The following is a 20,403-nucleotide window of genomic DNA, read 5'->3' as shown; positions in this document are numbered from 1 at the left end:
TCACCAAGGTAAACATTCATACATCCTTCATCATTTTAAGCATACACATTCATAAAGTCACAACATATCATAAAATACATACTTCACATAAGAACCACACCCTAAGACAACCCCCAGGTCACATAAGTGCAATGTGCAAGTAGCATTCCATAATGCTACCTCCACCAAGTGTTCCTATGAAGTCACCCTAAACTTAGGTACATCACATTCAACAAAGTACAATCCATACGTTTAATCTTAGACATAAGACCAACATACTTCATAGACCCATATAAGCCTCATTCATCCAATTATCACATCATATTCATAACCCATTTAGTCTTTATGCATATTTTAAGACAACATAAGAGTCCATACTAAGAATATCATCATAATGAAACTATAGTCAACATTGCACATAAAGTGAGACCTTCATCATGTAGAAAATAAGACTAACACTATTCATATCATTACAACAAGTATGTTGACATCATCATATCATGCATGAGATACATACACATATACATACACAAATATATACACATATACATACACATATACATATACATATACATATACATATAGAACTCCTACATAGAATTCCCTTCAAGATCTACTTGTGCAATGTATAGGTAATGTTCCATTCCCTCACCTACACTGAGCAACATCTCTTAGGTAGTCCTAGTTAGTTTTCAACTTCTTACTTCTATTGATCATTTTACTTTTGAAAACTTTTCCTTAATTGACATTAGACCATGTGAGCTAAACATAGAATCTGGTGTCATAAAACCCCACATTAAAAGATGGTGCTCTACTTGCCAAGGTAGAACCATACGTAATAGCTATCTATGTTGATCAACTAGCTAGAACCTATTGGGGCACATAGTTAAGGAACTAGGAGGTTGTCATTAGAAACCATCTTTATGCTAACTAGTATTGAAGTTTCCACCTCATCAGAAAATTTTGTGAAACTATCTTCCTTTTGGGAAGGGACACCATATTTGGTCAACCTACCTTTCTTTTGGGAAGGGACACCTCTCATTGTCAAGTTCACTCGGTGCTAAAATAACTTTCCCTTTTTGAAAAGCGTTTAAGTCTTTATTTAACATTTCTTCATAAGATAGGACTTAGGAGATTAACTCATCATATACATGTCTGTAGCTCATAGGTTATATGATGAGAATGTCCTTTGATCAAAACCAACATTATGTGGGAATGTCCTTTCACATAGTCATAACATAGTCTAGTTTAAAGTATAACTAAGGAAACCCATCCAAAAGACTCTTAATCACTAGATCATCATTATCATGCTTCATTCATGCTTTCATGTGTGTGTATGTGTACATATCTGAAAAAGCTTTACAAACGAACACATTTAGACCACACATATTCATACTTCCTTAATCGTATACTTTACATCATACATAGTAATAGATAATGGTGCATATCAGAACTAACCTTTCAATTGACACCTTGAATCTATTCAACTCATAGGTATGCATGAGGTGTGTGTGCACATATTGGTCATCATGATCACCTAAGATCAACAACATTGATCTTGAGTAAACTACCCTTTAAGGATCACAACACTTATACCATATCCCTCAAGTCATGAACAACTCATGTATAGAGCATTAGGGACTATAGACCACACATCCACATTATATCATAGGTGAAACAACATATTCAACATTTGAATAGAAGACTCCTAAAATGCATAAGATCTCACATTCATATTGAATTACATAAGTAGGGGTCATTCTACAATAGTATTGTTCACAACCAAGCATGTAGACCATACAAGAAAGGAACAGTTGATTAAAGTATGCAATTTCTTTTGAAAAGTCTCTATGCACATACAAGAAGACCATACCAATCCATAAGACATACTAATTAAATAAAGATCATCCACATCACAAGACCAACAATACTAAGCCTAGTCAAGTCAATAAGCATATCAACCTACTTTCACATATAATTAAGACAACTCTATCATCAAGTTATAACATAAACAAGCATGAATAAGAGTTCATTACAACATAACCAAAGCAAAAGAATTACTCATGAACCCTTATTAAGTCCAATAGTGTAATGACTAAGCAAAGTCCTGTAACCTTACTCAATCAAGTAAACCTATCAAGAATCATATCCAATAAGTAACTTCACATAGCATATGATTAAGAGTATATAGCTTCATACCTTAGCAAAAGATATCAAATACATATTTACAAGTGAAGCCAATATCGTTTAGTACCATCAACATGTAAGATCATCATATTCATATCATTACATTTATATGCATATATATATATATATATGTGTGTGTGTGTGTGTGTGTGTGTGTGTGTGTGTAGAAGAACATCCTCCTAAGAAGTCCTTAAGTCCAACTAGTGCAATGTATTGGTAGAGTCCCATACTCCTACCTAGACTAAGTTACACCTCTCAAGAAATCTTAGTTAGAGTCCATTCTATTACTTTATTTTTTAGGGAACAACTTGCCTTAACCGACATAGAACACATGATCCAATCTGGAATCCGGTGTCATATAGTCCTTACACAAAATGAAGGAAGACTACTTGTAAAGGTAGTACAAAAACATGAACATACCAACTACATGGATCCAACATAGTTCAAGAACTAGAAGATATAGTTGGTACCCTCTTTATGCTACATGTATTATAGTCTCCAATCTAGAGAGTACATTTGTGATCCTACCTTCCCTTTGTAAGAAGGGACACTACTCACTCTAGTTCACTCGGTGCTAAACTAGAGTCCCTTTTTAAATCTCTTTAGTACATTTATTAATCATCATAGCTTAATGTAGGTCAATAATCATCATCATATCTCAATAATAATTGCATGAGTATTATACTTCCATTACAATTTACATAAGTGATGTTAGCACATTTACATATCACTTCATAATAAGGCACATAGGTAAGTTATCACTATCCTGATAACATTTACATCATAGCCAACCATTCACAAACCATAGTAAAGATATTTCAATGCAAAATCATGCCAAACCTATCAATCTTAATATAAGGTACAAATAACCACAATTGAAGTAAAGAATAGAGATCACAAGGCTTACTCAATTTCCTTCACAATGCTTTCATCAAGGTTTTACCATCAACCTCCAACATAACCTAAAAATGGTACAATAGCATCACATAATAGTAACCAACACAATAACAAGTCCAATTGAATCATTATACAACAATCCCCCACTAGTTCATAGCCTAGAATTAGAGACTTAGATCAAGTTCATAGTCTACTTCACCATCTAGGTCAATTACTAAAGAACTAGCATAATTGGATTTTAATTTATAAATATACACTCACATATATTATTATAACAATATGGGATAGTAATTCACAGGCTAACCAAGCCAATTGAATCAGTACTATACAATTCAATTCAAGATCACAACCTAGGATTAAGGGGAATAGGTCATCTTCTACAATTGAGACCAATATATCAAGAAGTAGAATAATTGAGTGATAATACATGTTAATCTACTCATATATCCAAAACAAATCATAAACAAATCAATTCACCATTTCGTATTGGAAGAAAACACACTTAGAACTCACATTTTTTAAATCAACTTGGAGGAACCCTTTGGGGAAAGAGATCCCAAAGGTGAATGGAATCCCATTACTTGTAGATTGATGAAGTTTTGTGGAGAAACTTTTATCTCTAGAAGCCTTATAACACATTGAATTTGACCTTCTATGGTGTTCTTCTACTTGGGAGAGAGAAAGAAGAGAGAACGAGGAGTAATTTGGTTTTGGGAATTATGAGGGCTTAAGTTAGTTTAATTAGGTTAGGGTTTTTATATATGTCATTAAACTACTTAATTAGACCTCCCTAAACCCCTAAATAAGTAACTAACAAACTAATTAATTAACTTGTCTCATTTAAAAACGTGCAGTAAAACCAGTGGACTCACAGACGAGACCAAGTTTACGCCCCCGTTGGTCAATCGATGGACCAATGAACCAACCATCCTGTTGGTCCGTCATTAAGTTCAAAGACTTGTCAAGTTATAGTCTTGGACAAAATCTAAGTGTACATCGACTGAGGTAATCGACGCCCCATCGATTGGACCATGATTCATAGGTTGCATCCGTTGGTGGACACTTCCTTGGTTAGATTTTGCACGGAGTTGCAAGGGTCCTCCTCAAGGGGCCTTGGTTGGTATTTGGGGTAAGGACTAACTATAATACATTTAAGACACCCTTCCACCAAATTTCATCATTTTCCGACTCCTAAAACTTAGTGAAATAGGCTAAGGAACACTAGCACCTCATTGAACTAGTTTCCGGACGTCATGGACGTTCCTTGACGTTTTGATTTATAGGCTTCCTAAAATGACTCAAATACATTATAATTTACTTTAAAATAGTGTCTAAACCTTTTTACACCTATGTTACTCTCTAGAACACGTCTTAGACTTTCGGAGTGTTACAATACCTAACCTTAAGAACATCATTCACACAACTTAACATTATTAATACACCTAGATCATGATACTAGAATTGAAGACTATACACATGAATTTCATAGTCATGATAATAATCATATAAATCCACTTTACATCTATTGCCTTCAAGGCCATGATCACAATATATATAGATTGACAATAATGTAAACACCGCCACCATAAGTGGACCATACCATACAACATTAATTCCAAGAATATAATTAGGAATTTAGGTCAACTTACAATTTTTCAAAGCTATGATAATCATATATTAGTTCTAAGAAATTTATAATCAATTGATATATATATATATATATATATATATATATATATATATATATATATATATATATATATATCACAATTAGTTAACATCTAATCAAGATCACAAGACCCACATTATGGTCTAAATTGAGAGATTAGGGAGATCATGGGTTCTTCAAGGAATTTCATTGAAATTAATCTTAAAATCATTGTTGAAACATCATTTCACCATTAGAATGACTTTGAAATCAATTTGACAATGGACCCATGGCTAGATTGAAAGGTAGGAATTTCGACCATAGAATCACATTAGAAAACCTTTAAAAGAACTCCTTAGATTATACGTTAATTAATCACCAAGGGTTACCATACCTTAACACAAGAGAATCCCAAAAAAAATTGGAGAAGAAACCCCTTGGAATCTTGAGCTTGGTCTTCAATAGAGGTTATAGAGAGAATTTTGTTTGAGAGAGAAAGGTTTGATACAAAGAATAAATTCTAAATAGAGATTTTATATTTGTAACTAACTTATAATACCCAAAAATAGGTAAAATAACTGACCATACTTTAATTGAAACGTGGGGTGAATTTCCCAATTCACCCCTTGGCTGGCCGTGTCTAGACACTGAGTTTTTGGTCCAAAATATGGGTACAATGACAGAGCATCGATGGAATGAAGGGGACATATTGAACTCCATTTTTTGTGAATGAGACTCCCTCATTTGTGGGATAAGATCCCACATCTATGTGGGGGGACACGCCCTGGGGATTTCTTCTCAATCTGTTCGTTCTGCTAGTAGGTGTCGAGGCGTCAATCAAATCGCTAGGCGCTGTTTGCCTAGTGGTTTAATACTGCCTTGGCAGATTTTCGCCAACCTTTAGGTTCTCCTCAGGAAACCTTATGGTGGTACTTTGGAGTCCTGCCCAAAAGTTTCGATCTTAAATACAACCATACAAATGTTAGGGTCCTCTCCTATCATTTTAGACACCAAACAACACGTAAAACAAGCAAAGGCATACTAACACTTACACACGACTAGTTTCCAAATGTCTTGGTATTTCCTTGATATTTGACTTCCAAACCTCATCAAACCAACTATACAAGTTATTAATAACATTTAAAAAATGTGAGTCTTTAGATCATCCTATTTCATTTTGCGGGTTGTTGCAATATCCCCCTGTTTGGAACATTCGTCCTCGAATGACACTTGGGACACTTTCGACACAATCAAGGACTAAATGACCATTTAGAAACTGACAACATTCAACATAATAGTCAATGAACGAAACTTACAAGGAACACAAACATCATACGATTATCCACTTAATGCAACACAAGCAAGTAGAAACTTCATTCACTCACTCCTGAGGCATAAAAAACATAGACGTTTTCTCATGTTCATAGGAGGAACTTCATTCTCCTTACATGACATGGCCCTTTACGTTTTTATTTCATCAAAATATTATTATTCAACAACCTTTAAACCACACATAGGCAAGTTCATCATTATCACTCAAATGAAAAATAAGTAACTCATACTAGATGCACATAGATCACGAGTAATGTAGGTGGACAAAGCCTTTATCATTTATACATAATACATAAAGGACATACATAACATCTCCATGTTTAGTTATGTGCTAGGAGGAATTACCTTATCCTTAACATACTAACATGTCATTATGTAGTTCATATGAAAGCAATGCACAAAGGTCAATTTATTTTAAGAAGAAATTTTTCCACTTCTAACCAAGGAATTCTCATACTCCTTTCTTCATGAATTCAAAATGGTAGGTCACACCAAACACAACAAAATATTAGGAAGTTCACAAAATATAAACTTTTTACATAACACTAGTTTCTCATGAACATGCGTCACTTAGGTGAAATTATTCATAGGCACACATCAATAATATTGGCTAGATACAAATATCACTTCTCAATACTAAGCCTATCTTAACACTTTCCAAATCATAAGATCATATACTCTTAAAGGGACTCATCTTTCCTCATTTAAAGAAAACTTTACACCTCATTATGGGGATAAAATACCCTCAAATCAAAAGTGCTATCAAGCAAGTTCATCAGACCATCTCATGAAGTCAAATGCGCATTTACCATTTCAAGATGCATAACAACATGAGGGAAATGCAATTTACCGAAAATCCCTTTTTCATGCATAATATATTTTCATCTAAGACATGCATAATCTAGGGAGAACATGCAAGTTATACTCATATACAAGACTCCATAACATGAACAATCTACTAGGAACTCTTTGGTTTCAAGCTTGAGTAAGAATAGAAGGATAAGATAGGGATATCAACAACCTTACTACTCAAATAATGATCCCCCACTTAAGGTAAACCCATCTAGGAGAAACTCATCTTATGGAAAAGAACTTGGACTTACCAATCCATGTAGTCTATCACAACATCCCTGTCATGATTGGATAGCACCTTCTTGATGTAACCACCATCTTTGTCATCGAAGAGGACTTAGACTAGCCCTTAGCATACATCATAACATATCATAGGTCGAGAGAAATGTGGAAATTTTTTTTTGCATGGTGAAGTATACTTAGACTTATCACTTATTATATATGGAGTTTACATAGACTTCTAACTTATGAAGTGTACATAGACTTCTCATTTATGCAATATAGCCAATTCGTATGAAATCGTCTTATACATGTCTCACATATAAACCATCTATCATAGAATATCAAAATTTGGGCATAGCCCTTACACTCGTACAATATGCCATTTATATGCTTACAACAAAGTCTCAAATGATAAAGGAAGGAACAATTGTCTTTAGACATAACCAACACTCATAAATCTAGAACATGACATCATCCTCGAACTTGAGGACTCACCAATAACTTGGGAAAAATTCCAAGATTTCCTTTTAAGTGACCATGATTCCTAAATGGCCTGAACCTACATTGTTGGGTAAAAGGGAAAGAATATGGGTTAATACAAATTACATGTACTTAGTATGGAAACATATTCAAGTTTAATTATTGAAATCATGCTTAAAAGGACATTTTGTTAAAATCCATGCTAAGTCAGTTTGAAAAGCCTTTATGCACATACAAGAGCATATACAACTCAATAACCATAATAACATCAATACATGTTCATATCAAACACAAAAACAACATCATCATAAAACAATATCAACATTTCATATCTTAAAGTTCATATCACCAAAGCATATAAAACCCTTACTTACAATCCCCTAGCAACCTACAAGTGCAATGCTCATGTCAATCCCCATAACTCCATATAATCAAGTACTCTAGGCAACAGACCATAAGCAATGTCTATACTTCCTATAATATAATATCATGCATATTAATGATCATATATAGCTACATAGACCAATATCATGTTCATCACAAAAAGTTGACATCATAGAAGGTCAACATCAAATAAAGTCAACATGTGTTTCATTCATAACATAACTACATAAGAACATCCTCCTAGGGATCCCTTTAAGGTCAACTTCTTCAATGTACAGGAAAAGTCCCATACTCCTACCTACACTATGTAGAACCCCTTAAGTCACCCTAATTAGTGTTCACTTTATTACATTCGTTCATTCATTTTACTTTCAGGAACAATCGCCTTAACCGATAATATACCATGTGAGCTAAACATGGAATTTCGGTGTTATAAAACCCTACACTAAAAGAAGGTGCTCTAGTCGCCAAGGTAGAACCGAAACATGAACACAACATTTTAGGTTGAATCACTAGCTAGTTCTCCTATGGGGAAACATAGTTAAGGAACTAAGAGATATGTGTCGGAAACCCTCTTTATGCACAATTGCATTATAGTCTCCATCTCATGAGAACCATTGTGAACCTACCTTACGTTATTGGGAAAGGATAGCTCTCATATCTACTTCGCTAGGAGCTAAGCTAAAGTCTCTTTTTTGAAATGTTTTTAAGACTTTCTTAATCATCAAATCTTAATATAGGCCATATGAGACTAACTCATTTTATTATCATGTCATTAGCTCTTTAGATATTGAATGAGAACTTCCTTTTATTACAACCCTTCATTAGTGAGATCATCACATCATAGTCATATAATAAATTGGGCACACAAGAGAAACACATTAATCCTTGCATGATCATATCCCCTACCAAGATCTCACAATTTAACATACTCATAACATTCCATCACATTCATCATATCATCGTCTTCCTAATCTATTCACATATTATACTTCAATTCAAACATCATCATCAAGAAATAACCATCATTAATGAAGTAAAGAACTCATGATCATAAGTCTTACAAATACCTTTTAAGAACATGCTTCAATATTTCACCATCAATCCCACAATATTCATCCATCAATTCACTCATCATCACCATATAATATTAAACTATACAAGAACTAACTTAATTACATCATCATCAGTCAAAATCAACCTAATTCATAACCTAAGGTTAGGGAGAAGGGTTCATTCATAGAACTAGGTAAAATACTTAGAACTACAACAATCAACCAATAAAAAATCATAATCTATTAATATAAACCAAAGGATTTCAACATTAAATCAATTTGAAAGATAATTCACGAAATTGGATGAAAACCCAAGTTTTAGACATCTTTGGAAACCAATTTTGAAAAGCCTCTTGGGGAAAAAATCCCAAGAGTGAATAGCTTTCATACCTTAGGATTCCTTGAAGAATGATAGAGAAAATATTGAGTCTTGAGCATCAATCAAGCTTGGACTTAGTCTTCAATAATGGTCTTTGTAACAGAGAGAAAAAGTAGAGAGAAGTTAGAGAATATTGGGTTTGGGAAATCATGGTGAGTTGAGTTAGTTTTTACGAGGTTTAAATCTTTTATAGTCCCCAACTAACTTAATTAACCACCCCTTAACTCTTATTTATTTATTAACTAATTATCTAACGAGCCTTAAGTCAACCAAAACTTGGCAGTGAACCAAGCCTCAATCGATGATTCCACGGACGGTTCGTTGACAAAGCCACGGACCCATACTGGTCATACGTGGTTTGTGTGAGAGACCAAGATTTTGAGTATTCTTGGGAAATGTCGAAGTATGAACAAACAAGATCCATCGACGGGCCGTTGACCCATCGACGGCTCATCATTTGGTTTATCCATTGCCACTGTCAAATGATAACTTTTAGGTTGAAATGTTAGGTTCCTCTTCAAGGACCCTTAGGGTGGTACTTCGAGAAGTTGTACCCGGAAGTTTAGACCTTAAACACACTCTAACATATATTTTAAGTCTTTTACCATATTTGACTTGATTTCAACTCTTAAAACCCCCTGAAACACACCAAGGCACACTAGTTTATCTTTCACAAATCTCTGGACGTCATGGTTGTTTCTTAACATTCTGACTCTAAAACTTTCTAATTAGTTTAAATACATTAATTTAGTCTTAATAATAGTGTTTTAAGTCTTATTTCATATGATGAGACTCTATACTAAATCATGGACTTTCGGATTGTTACATATTCTCCCTTTTTAGGAACATTGGTCCCTGAATGACACCTAAATATTTTTATAGGGAGAGAATGACTCAATAACAGCATCCCAACAAAAACAATAACAACATAAAATAATTATGAGTCACAGACCATAGGAGTACTTCACAACTCCATTCAACATATAAACATGAAATTACCCATAGCAATGCAATTCACAATTTACGCTCAATATTTCATATCACATAATGAGGAACTACCGTCTCAATATCAACCTAAGATAAACATGAACATCAAGAGTTACCGTTAAAACCTTCTTTCAAGACACACTAAATATGCTCACTACCATTTCATAAATGCAACTGTACATATAACACAAATAAGGAGAAGCTATGCAAGAGAGTTTTTTCATGAAAACCCATTTTAGCATGAACCTTTACAAAAATATGAACATATTATAAAAATAATAAAATTTCAACATTATTCAAAATTTTCTTTTGAGAGGATTACTAACCTCAACTTTGGATAGAATTTTGAGGTAAAAGATAAGGATAACGGCACTTCATATCAGCCTCAGCCTCCCATGTTGCTCCCTCAACTAGGTGTTTCTCCATAGGACTTCTATGGAGACTATCTCTTTATACATAGACCCTTCATATATGAAGCTACTTAGCCTTCTACTTTTTTTGCACATAGATACATAGAGTATAACATAGTCCCAAATAGTTGTCTCTTCTCATAACCATCTAAAAAGAGTATAACAATTTGGGCCTAGCCAATACATCAATGTAATAAGACCACATGTAGGTCATACAATGGTAAGTAATTCAATGAAAAGGAAATAACATAAGAGTATTAAAACTAAAAATACTTCATAAGCTTGATAGTGGCATTGACCTCGGAAAGTGAGGACCTACCTAACTTGGATTATTAAGAATTACAAGTCTTTTTCAAAGTAGTCTCCAAAATCCCTTCAACGATCGGAACCTAAAATATTGGGAAAAAGGAAGAAATGGGGTTAGTACAAAACTTGTACAAAGTATGAGACCATATGCACATATAATATCAAATCATGCTACAAAAGGACATTTCATTAAGCAATGCAATTTACTTTGAAAAGATTTATGCACATTAAATAAGACCCTACAATCAATAAGAAATATTCCTTAAGTTATAAGCATGTACATCACAATACCAAGCATACAAAACATAATCAAGTCAATGAACATATCAACATACTTGCATATATAATCAAGTCCACTCTATCATCAAGTTATAACTTCAACAAGCATGAATAAGAGTACATTTCAACATAATCAAAGCAAGACCATCATTCATGATCCTCTTTAAGTCCACTTGTACAATAACTAAGAAAATCCCCATAAACTTACTTAATCAAGTAAACCTTTCAAGAACCATAGCCCATGTCCAGCTTCACATAACATAACATTAAGAGTACATAATATTATACTGTAGCAATTTACACCAAATACATGTTCATAAGAGTAATAAACATCACATTGTATCATTAACATGTAGATCATCATATACATATCATTTACATTGATAAGCATATACATATATAAGAACATCCTCCTAAGACTTGCCTTAAGGCTAACAAGTGCAATGTATAGGTAGAGTCCCATATCCTTACCTAGACTAAGCTAAAACACTTAGGTCATCTTAGTTAGAGTTAATTCCTTTAATTTATTTTATCTTTTTGGAACATCTTGACCACATGAGCTAATGTGGAATCTGGTGTCATGAAAAACCTACACCAAAATAAGTCGGACTACTTACCAAGGTAGTGCCAAAATATGAACATAGCAACTACGTGGATCCATTAGCTAGTATTCCTATGGAGACAACTTAGTTCAAGAACTAGGAGATATATTTGGGACCATGCATATGCTACATGCATTGGAGTCTCCATCTCAAGAGTACATGAGTGATCCTACCTTTCCTACGTGGGAAGGGACACTTCTCATTATAGTTCACTCGGTGTTAAACTAGAGTCCCTTTTGAAATGTCTCTAACACCTTTATTAATCATCATAGATTAATGTAGGTCATAGGGTCTAACCCTTGTATAAAAATCATCATCATAATAACTCATTACAAATTGCATGAGTATTGCCCTTCTATTACAATTAATATAAGTCAAGTTATCGTAATAACATATTCACATCAAGATAAGGCATATTGGTAAATAATCACCATCATTATAAAATTTACATCTTAGCCAACACCTCACACACCATAGTAAAGACATTCCAATTCAACAATATACCAGCCCTATCAATCCTAATACAAGGCATACTTCAACACAACATAATTACTTAGCCACAAGTAACCATATTGAAGTAAAGAGTTGCGATCACAAGACTTACCAAGTCTTATTCATAATTCATTATCAAGGTCTTATCATCAACCCTTAACTCAAACAAACAAGGGTGTAATATCATCACATAATAGTAATGAACATGACAACAAAGACAATTGAGTCACTACATCACAACCCATCACTAGTTCATAGCTTAAGATATGAGACATAGGTCAAATACATAACATACTTCATAACCTAGATCAATTACATAAGAAAGAGCATAATAGGACTAAAAATCATCTTAATATATCCATAATTGATACAATAAAATCCTCTAGTAGTAATTTAACCAATAACCAATTCAGTTGAACTAACATTACCCAAATCATATCAAGACCACAACTTAGGGTTAAGGGGAATAGGTCATCTTCTACAGAATAGACCAATTCATCAAGATATAATATAATTGAGTTAAAGTATATGTTAATATATTCATAATATCCAAAATAAATCATAAACAAAGTAATTCATAACATTAATTTTGTATTGGATTAAAACCCACTTGAAAACCCAACTTTTGAAACCAATTTGATGGAACCTATGAGGAAAAAGGTCTCAAAGGTGAAAGGAATCATACCTTACTTAGATCAAGATTGATGGAGAACTTTGACCCGTTGCACCTCTTGAACCCACCTCTAGCTTGGTCTTCAATGTGGTCTCTTCGGGAGAGAGAAAGAAGAGAGAAGGAAGAGAGTTTTGGGTTTGGAAATTATGAGATCTTAAATTTGTCTAATTTTTTTAAAACCAAATTGACCCTTGTAGTGGTTCAGGGGCTGAGCAACACCCCCAGGCCTTATCAATAATAGAAACAAAATTTACAAGAAGGGGGGGCATAAACCTTACCTTCTATCCTATGGTGTGTATAAAGTTGACCTACCTACTAACGTTAGTCAACTCAAACTCTTACAATGAGATGTAATCTAAAGAAATATTAACTATTTCTAAGAAAATATAAATAAGAAGACTCTCCCTTTACACATAAAAAGAGTGTCTATTCAAATAGCTATACTAACTATGTAGTCTATTAATATTTTGATATTCATTACTGAACTTGTGTATTTCATTGCTAAACATGGCCTTCTTCATTTGCTAGCTTTGATGTATTTTCCACTTTCATTTGTTGATTCTTTAATCTTCCATTTCCTAGCCAAGCTTTTTTTTTTGTAAAAAATATACCATACAAGAAACAGAACTTATACAATACATTATATGCTAAGGAATTTAATATAAAAAACAGTCAAGGAGGATGTTTAATCTTCTTCATCTTCCTATGTCTGATATTTTGGACTCCCATTTTCTCCAGTCTATAACTTCTTTTGGCCGCATGAGGGAGTTGATTATAAGTGTAGAAGTGTTGTATAATGTCCAGGTTATGACTCTGTATGGATAATATGTCTGTTGTATTGTTGGCCTCTCTGTAAACATGCACACAAGAGCATGAATTACACTGATAAGTAAGAGTTTGAAGTTCATGCACTAACCTTTGTATTCTGCAAGGAGGTTTATCTTTTAGAAGTAACCATTTAATAAATAACTCAGATTCAACTTCTAGAATAATATTTTGATACCCATGTTGAATGCACCAATTCAATCCATATGTTGCTGCTTGAATTTCTGCCTGATTGTTGGAACCTTCCCCAAGAGGAAAAGTAAATGCATAAATGATGCCACCATGCTCATTTCTAAAAATTTCACCCCCTCCTATCCTTCCCGGATTACTCAATGCACTCTCATCTGTGTTCAAATTATATTTAGCATTAGGAGGTGGTTTCCAAAAATTATATTGACCTTTATCATATGTTGATATTTTTCTAGAAGTTCTACATGTTCTGTCCATTTCCTTGACCATTGTAAGTTAGGAAAAATAGAATACAGAAACTTCAGAATTTCCTTTTGAATGAAATATTTAGCTTCGTAGCTACTTGAAGTCTTTCCCCCATATTTAGCAACACGTCTATTCTTCCACAGATTCCAACAAATAACTATAGGAAGAATTATTATAACAGCTCTATGTGCATCATTTTTGCCTTTGTTGTTATACCATTGAATAATCCTATTTCTCAAGGAGCATTGTTGAATATTGATGCCCACAGAACTAGAAAATTACTTCCAAATATGAGTGGCAAAAGGACCTTGAATAAATATATGATCTACATCATCCCATCCTTGGTTCCTACAACAACAACATTTAGCAGGTTCTACTCCAAAATTTGCCAATATTTCATTAGTAGGAAATTTTAATCTTAAGGCTCTCCATAGTAAAAATGATATTTTGAAAGGCATATTTTTGTGACAAATAAACTTATTAACCACATCCACATTCCCTTTATATCTGCAAATATCCCAAGATGATGCACAAGTGAAGTTACCAGAATCAGTAGGTTTCCAGATTACTATATGCTGCTGATCATTTTGATAATGAATTCTAGTGTTCAGGATCATAGGAATTAGTAATGGATGTACCAGCTGTCTTAGTTTCCTCTCATTCCAATGACCATTAATCCAAAACTTCTTAACAGAGTCATTATTAAAGCTTCATATGTTATTATTATACTTAGCCAATGCCCCAATTCCTAGCCAATCATCCCACCAAAATGAACAACTACCTGAATGTACTTGCCACTTAATATGCTCTTCCACTTTATGTTTATTCTTCATTATATATCTCCAAAACAGTGAGTTCCCATTCTCAAATTTCCTTGCCACTGGATTAGCTCTTGGACAATATTTAGCTTAAATAAATTGCTTCCAAATGGAATTTTTAATCTAAAAAGCCACCACTGTTTGTATTGTAAGGCAGTACAAACATCAGTAATTCTTCTAATCCCAATTCCCCCTTCTTCCTGAGGCATACTCAAAGTATCCAATGATGCCCAATGATATTTTTTATTATCATGATCTTTACCCTAAAAGAAATTTGAAATAAAGGAATCAATATAATTGATAATAGTGCTAGGAGGAGAAATAGCAGCCATAGTACGAGTCCCTCAAAACTGAGAAATTTAGTCTGACAACCAGAAATATTTTTTGTAATCTGTTGAACTAAATGGTAGTAGTAAATAATCTTTTGTCTCCCAACATATAAAGGACAACCTAAATACATAATAGGGCTATCCCTCTTTGAGAAACCAATAATCTCATGCATATTATAAATGATATGTTGAGAAGTATTATCAGGAACCATAAAGTAACTCTTATTCTTATTAATAAGCTGGTGAGAAGTCTGCTCATATTCATTCAAAGTGTTCATAACTATATGAAGAGAATCTCTATTAGTGGAAGTAATAATGATAACATCATCAGCAAAACTTAAATGATTGATTTGAGGTCCTTTATGCTTCATGTAAAAACCTTTATAGAGAGGGTTACTATACAGGTTATTAAGCATTCTAGTCAGAACTTCAGCACCAAAAATAAACAGGGCTGGTGATAAAGGATCCCCTTGTTTAAGACCTCTAGTTGAATGAAAAAAACCATGTCTATGGCCATTAATTATAATTGAATACCAATTATTACTCATGATTCTCCAAATTAAATCTATGAAAATCTCCCCAAAACCAAATCTTCTCAAAACTTGGCAAGTATAAGACCAAGACACTCTATCATAAGCCTTTGTCATATCCAATTTAATAACAGTGTTATTACCTATATGAGGTTTCTTAATGTCATGAATAATTTCCTTAGAGAGCATAATATTTTTAGTGATACATCTCCCTTTAACAAAACCAGACTGATTATCAGAAATTAAAGTAGGAAGAATATTAGCTAATCTCATGCTTAGTAATTTGAAAATAATTTTATTAGTGAAATTACTCAAACTAATAGGTATAAGGTCATTAAATCTATTAGGCTGATCAACTTTAGGAATCATAACTAAGCAAGCATGTGACATAAATTTTGGCATTTCATGACCACAGAAAAAATAATGAACAACAGCTTATAGATCTCTTTTAATAATATTCCAGCAAGATTGATAGAATTTACCTCCAATACCCTCAGGGCCTGGTGCAGAATTAGGATTCATAGCAAAAACAATCTGCTTAAGCTCTTCCATATTAGGCATGGCTTGCAACATTTGATTTTGGTCAGCAGTGATCAAAGAAGGAATGTATTAAATATTCCTTTCATCAATAATTCTATTTTGACCAGTAAAAATATCCTGATAGTAATCACAAGCAACCTTGGCAATTTGTTCATCACCTTCTATCCAAATATCATTACTAGTACAAATTTTATGAATTAAAAGTCTTCTCCTCCTTCCTCTCATTAAAGCATGAAAATATTTTGCATTAGAATCTCCTTCTTTAAACCACTGTAATTGAGTTTTTTGTTTCAGGATAGAGTCTTCTAATTTCAAATATCTAATATATTGAGCATTCAAATATGTAATTCCTGTCTAAAATTATCATTCATATGAATAAGAAGATCATCCTCAGCTTTCTTAATTTTTTCTTCAAATTCTTTGACTTTAACAAAAATATCACCATACTCATTTTTAGACTAGTCACTAAGAGTTTTAGTTAACCTCTTTAATTTTTGATGAAATTGCCAAAAAGGATTACCATTGACCTTAACATCCCAACAAGTTTTAAAAGTGTCTATCAAACAAGGGTTATCAACCCAACAATTTAGAAATTTAAAGTATTTAACATGGTGAGTATCTTTTTTAATTATTTCAAATAAAAGAGGGCAGTGATTAGAACCAACAGCAGAAAGATGCTCAATAGTCTCCTAAGATGCTCTTTACATTTGGCATAAATGCAAGTTAAAAGAAACTTCTTATTAAAATTAGCAAACTCAATCTCCCCAGTAATATGTTGATCATGATTTTCTAAAATATTGACACTAATACTCTTAGACCAAAATAACCATATTTTACCATTAAGATTGCCAATTGCATAATCCATTTGCAATTGCATTCTCACAATGTTTATCTGGTTATTATTGGAAAAAGGTTCAATTATAATAATCAGATCAAGATGATACATCTTTCTTAAGGTCTGAAGTCTTTCCAAAGAGCTTTTGGTATTTATGCTCCTAGCATTCCAACAAATAGCTTTAAGCATTAAAAACCTTTTGACTTAGATCTTGTCATGGTCCTACTAGAGGTATCAGAGGTACTAGGTTGATGTTGTGTAGCCTGTTTGTCTGGTTTCCTACCTCTATGAGACAAACCATGTTTATCAGCCATGTCCTGAATTTCTTGGGACCAAACAGTTTGGTTTTTAGGAACTAATCTTGTATCATGAGGTTGATTAATTTTAGTTCCTTCATCCTCAAAATCATACATGGATTGATTATCCGGATCCCACTCATCTTCAGAATTAATAACCTCATACACATCCTGCCTAGTACTTTCTTTATTTTTTCCAGTAGCACTCAACTGCTGCTGCTTCTTTTTAATGTTATCACTTTTCTTTTTACTCAGCCTACTACCAGATTTATTATTAAATATTTCAGTCTATTGGCAAGTATCAGGGTCTATAAGATGTTATGATTGATTCATGCCATAATCAGTAATATCCCCCCTCCCTGTGACTTCCCTTTGTTGTCAATTACTAGGTATCTCCTTTCCCCCTTCCATACCTCCACCAGCTACACCAACAGGAACAATATTTAATAAAGTGCGAATTTGGATCATAGAGATATTACCTGGTATATTTATTGTGTGTTGTTGATGACTTCCTGTGTCTTTTTCTATCTCTGTATCTTCTCTTTGTATTTCTTGCCTTTGTGATCTATCTTGTTCTTGTTGTTTGTTTCCAGTAACATTAATTTGTACATTTTTATCTTTTATATGCTTCCTCTGTTCCTCCCTTTCCTCTCCTTCTATTATCACTTCCTATACATCCAAATCAATGTAAGTATATTTTGTAGGGATAGATGTTCTACATGTTTGTTCCTGCTGCTGTTGAGCTACTGCTCTGTTTGTATTCTGTCCATATTGTTGTTGATTATTCATTCTCCTCTGTTTCCCCCATTCTTGTTGTTGATTTTTTTGTATCTTCTCACCTTGATAACCTTGTTGCTGGCCATCCTCTTCCCTATTACCTGTTTCCCTATAATCAAAGCCTTGCAATTCTTTTTTCCCATTGTTAGTAGTATCTTTTTTATTCTTACTTTTATCCAAATCTTCTTTTTTTTTACTCTCCTCATCTATTTGCTTAATAATGCAATCACACTCATGACCTTGGTGTTTACAATAGAAGCAATAGTCAGATGCTATCATAAACTATTTTTTTCCATCTACCATCAGTATGTCCCCCCAATATATCCCATCCAAATATAAGGAGGTCTGTCTTTAGTTAAGTCTACTTGAACCTTCACCCTTGCTTGACTACCCCTGGTTTTATTGATAGAAGTTGAATCAAGGTATAAGACTCTACCAACAGGAGATAAAACGCTAGAAATAAATTCTTTATTGTAACAGTGCCAAGGAAGTTCAGGCAAAGAAATCCAAATTGGTACAAAGGGGGGTTTCCTCTTCAGGCTTGAAATTAGGAGTCCAAGATTGAATTCTCATGGTTTGACCCTCTATAGTCATACGTTGTTTATTCCAAACCATGTTATAGTCAAGTTCATTATCTAAGTCAATATAAACATGTCTAGAATTATAATGAGCTATCTTGACCCCCCCCCCCCCCAGAATGTTGAGTCTGAAGAGTGAAGTTTTTTCTAATCAATTCAACTCTAGGCATAGTATAAACAAATTTTTCAATAAGAGTGAATTTAGAAGCAGCAGCTAAATTAGTAATTACTTCATTTTTAACATAAAGAACTGCAGGAAGACCTTGTTTAGTGGTGATTTCAAGTTCAGACAATTTAATACTAATACCACTCTTAGATTGATTATATCTCAATCTATCAGCATAGGTTTGAATTACAGTATAAGGTGCAGGTTCTTGAATCTGATCTTGCTTAGGAAAATTATTAGGATTCCCAAGAACTTGATCATTTTTTCCAGTAAGGTTCTTAGGATTAGTCCTATTGAAATTATTAGTAATCTTAGGAAAATTAGAATTATAATCAGCCTCTTGCTTTCTAAGCACACCTTCATCATTTCTACGATTATCAGTGATATTGGGAAGACGAATACCAGGTATATCTGTCCTCGTGTTGGTTCAATCTTTAGAAGATTCACCACCTTGACAAACATCTCTTCGATTCATAATTGCTAAATCTCTCTGAGCGGCATTTGCAGTTGTAATTCTTTGAGATTCAACATTTCCTTTACTTCCTTTGTTTAGCTTAACCATGCGTTGTTGTTGAGCATATTGATTGTCGATTTGAAGATTTTCAACAATCGCATCTACATTTTGAGATCTATGTTGTTGCTGACTAATTCGAATTTGTTGTTGTTGACTAATTCAAGTTTCTTGATGAACCCTAGTTTGCGATTGATATCTTTCATCGCCTTTTTCTTGAAGTCGATTCATCTCCCCCATTTGCTGATCTATAGTAGGGAGAGATTCCCCATATCCATATCCTGTACAAACCACCACCGATGATTGTTGCCGATTTTCGATGTGTTGTGGCGGATTTGTCGCTTCAATAGCCTGCGACGTATTAGATCCCCCCATATCGCTAGTCGCCTGAACATTTAACCTTGGACTATCCCCATCTTTTCCAGTATTTTTGTGACCTTTGTCCTTGTTAGGACGTGATTCATCAAGTTACGCCTCTACTGTAGCAGTATGGATCGCTTCTTCCCTCAACTGCGAAGAAGTGGACATCGAATCATCCGTCGTTTCATGTGCTACTGATAGATGTGGATTTCCCTCCATTGTAGATGGATCCGGCGGCC

At 33.7% G+C, this 20,403-nt stretch overlaps 1 protein-coding gene across 1 annotated transcript; it reads right to left on the bottom strand.

The window, feature by feature from the left end:
• Window positions 1-17,664: 17,664 nt before the first annotated feature.
• LOC138342010 (uncharacterized) lies at window positions 17,665-20,179 on the bottom strand. The gene is made up of 5 exons (XM_069294191.1): window positions 20,014-20,179; window positions 19,435-19,704; window positions 18,448-18,788; window positions 18,186-18,194; window positions 17,665-18,060 (listed from the first exon to the last, which is right to left on the bottom strand). The coding sequence occupies exons 1-5, from the start codon at window positions 20,177-20,179 to the stop codon at window positions 17,665-17,667; spliced, it is 1,182 nt and encodes a 393-aa protein (XP_069150292.1).
• Between the last annotated feature and the right edge of the window lie 224 nt (window positions 20,180-20,403).

The sequence above is a fragment of the Solanum lycopersicum genome, chromosome 2 (assembly GCF_036512215.1).
Source record: "Solanum lycopersicum chromosome 2, SLM_r2.1".
NCBI classification, from domain to species: domain Eukaryota; kingdom Viridiplantae; phylum Streptophyta; class Magnoliopsida; order Solanales; family Solanaceae; genus Solanum; species Solanum lycopersicum.
This window is presented reverse-complemented; position numbering and strand designations above follow the sequence as displayed.

What these genes read in the sequence shown, in the direction of transcription:
- LOC138342010 (XM_069294191.1), bottom strand. Translation starts at nt 20,179, where the DNA reads ATGGGGGGATCTAATACGTCGCAGGCTATTGAAGCGACAAATCCGCCA. An exon ending in GAATCGACTTCAAGAAAAAG is followed by an intron (nt 19,705 to 20,013) that starts GCGATGAAAGAT and finishes ACACGAGGACAG; the next exon opens with ATATACCTGGTATTCGTCTT. An exon ending in ATATAATCAATCTAAGAGTG is followed by an intron (nt 18,789 to 19,434) that starts GTATTAGTATTA and finishes GTAAACACCAAG; the next exon opens with GTCATGAGTGTGATTGCATT.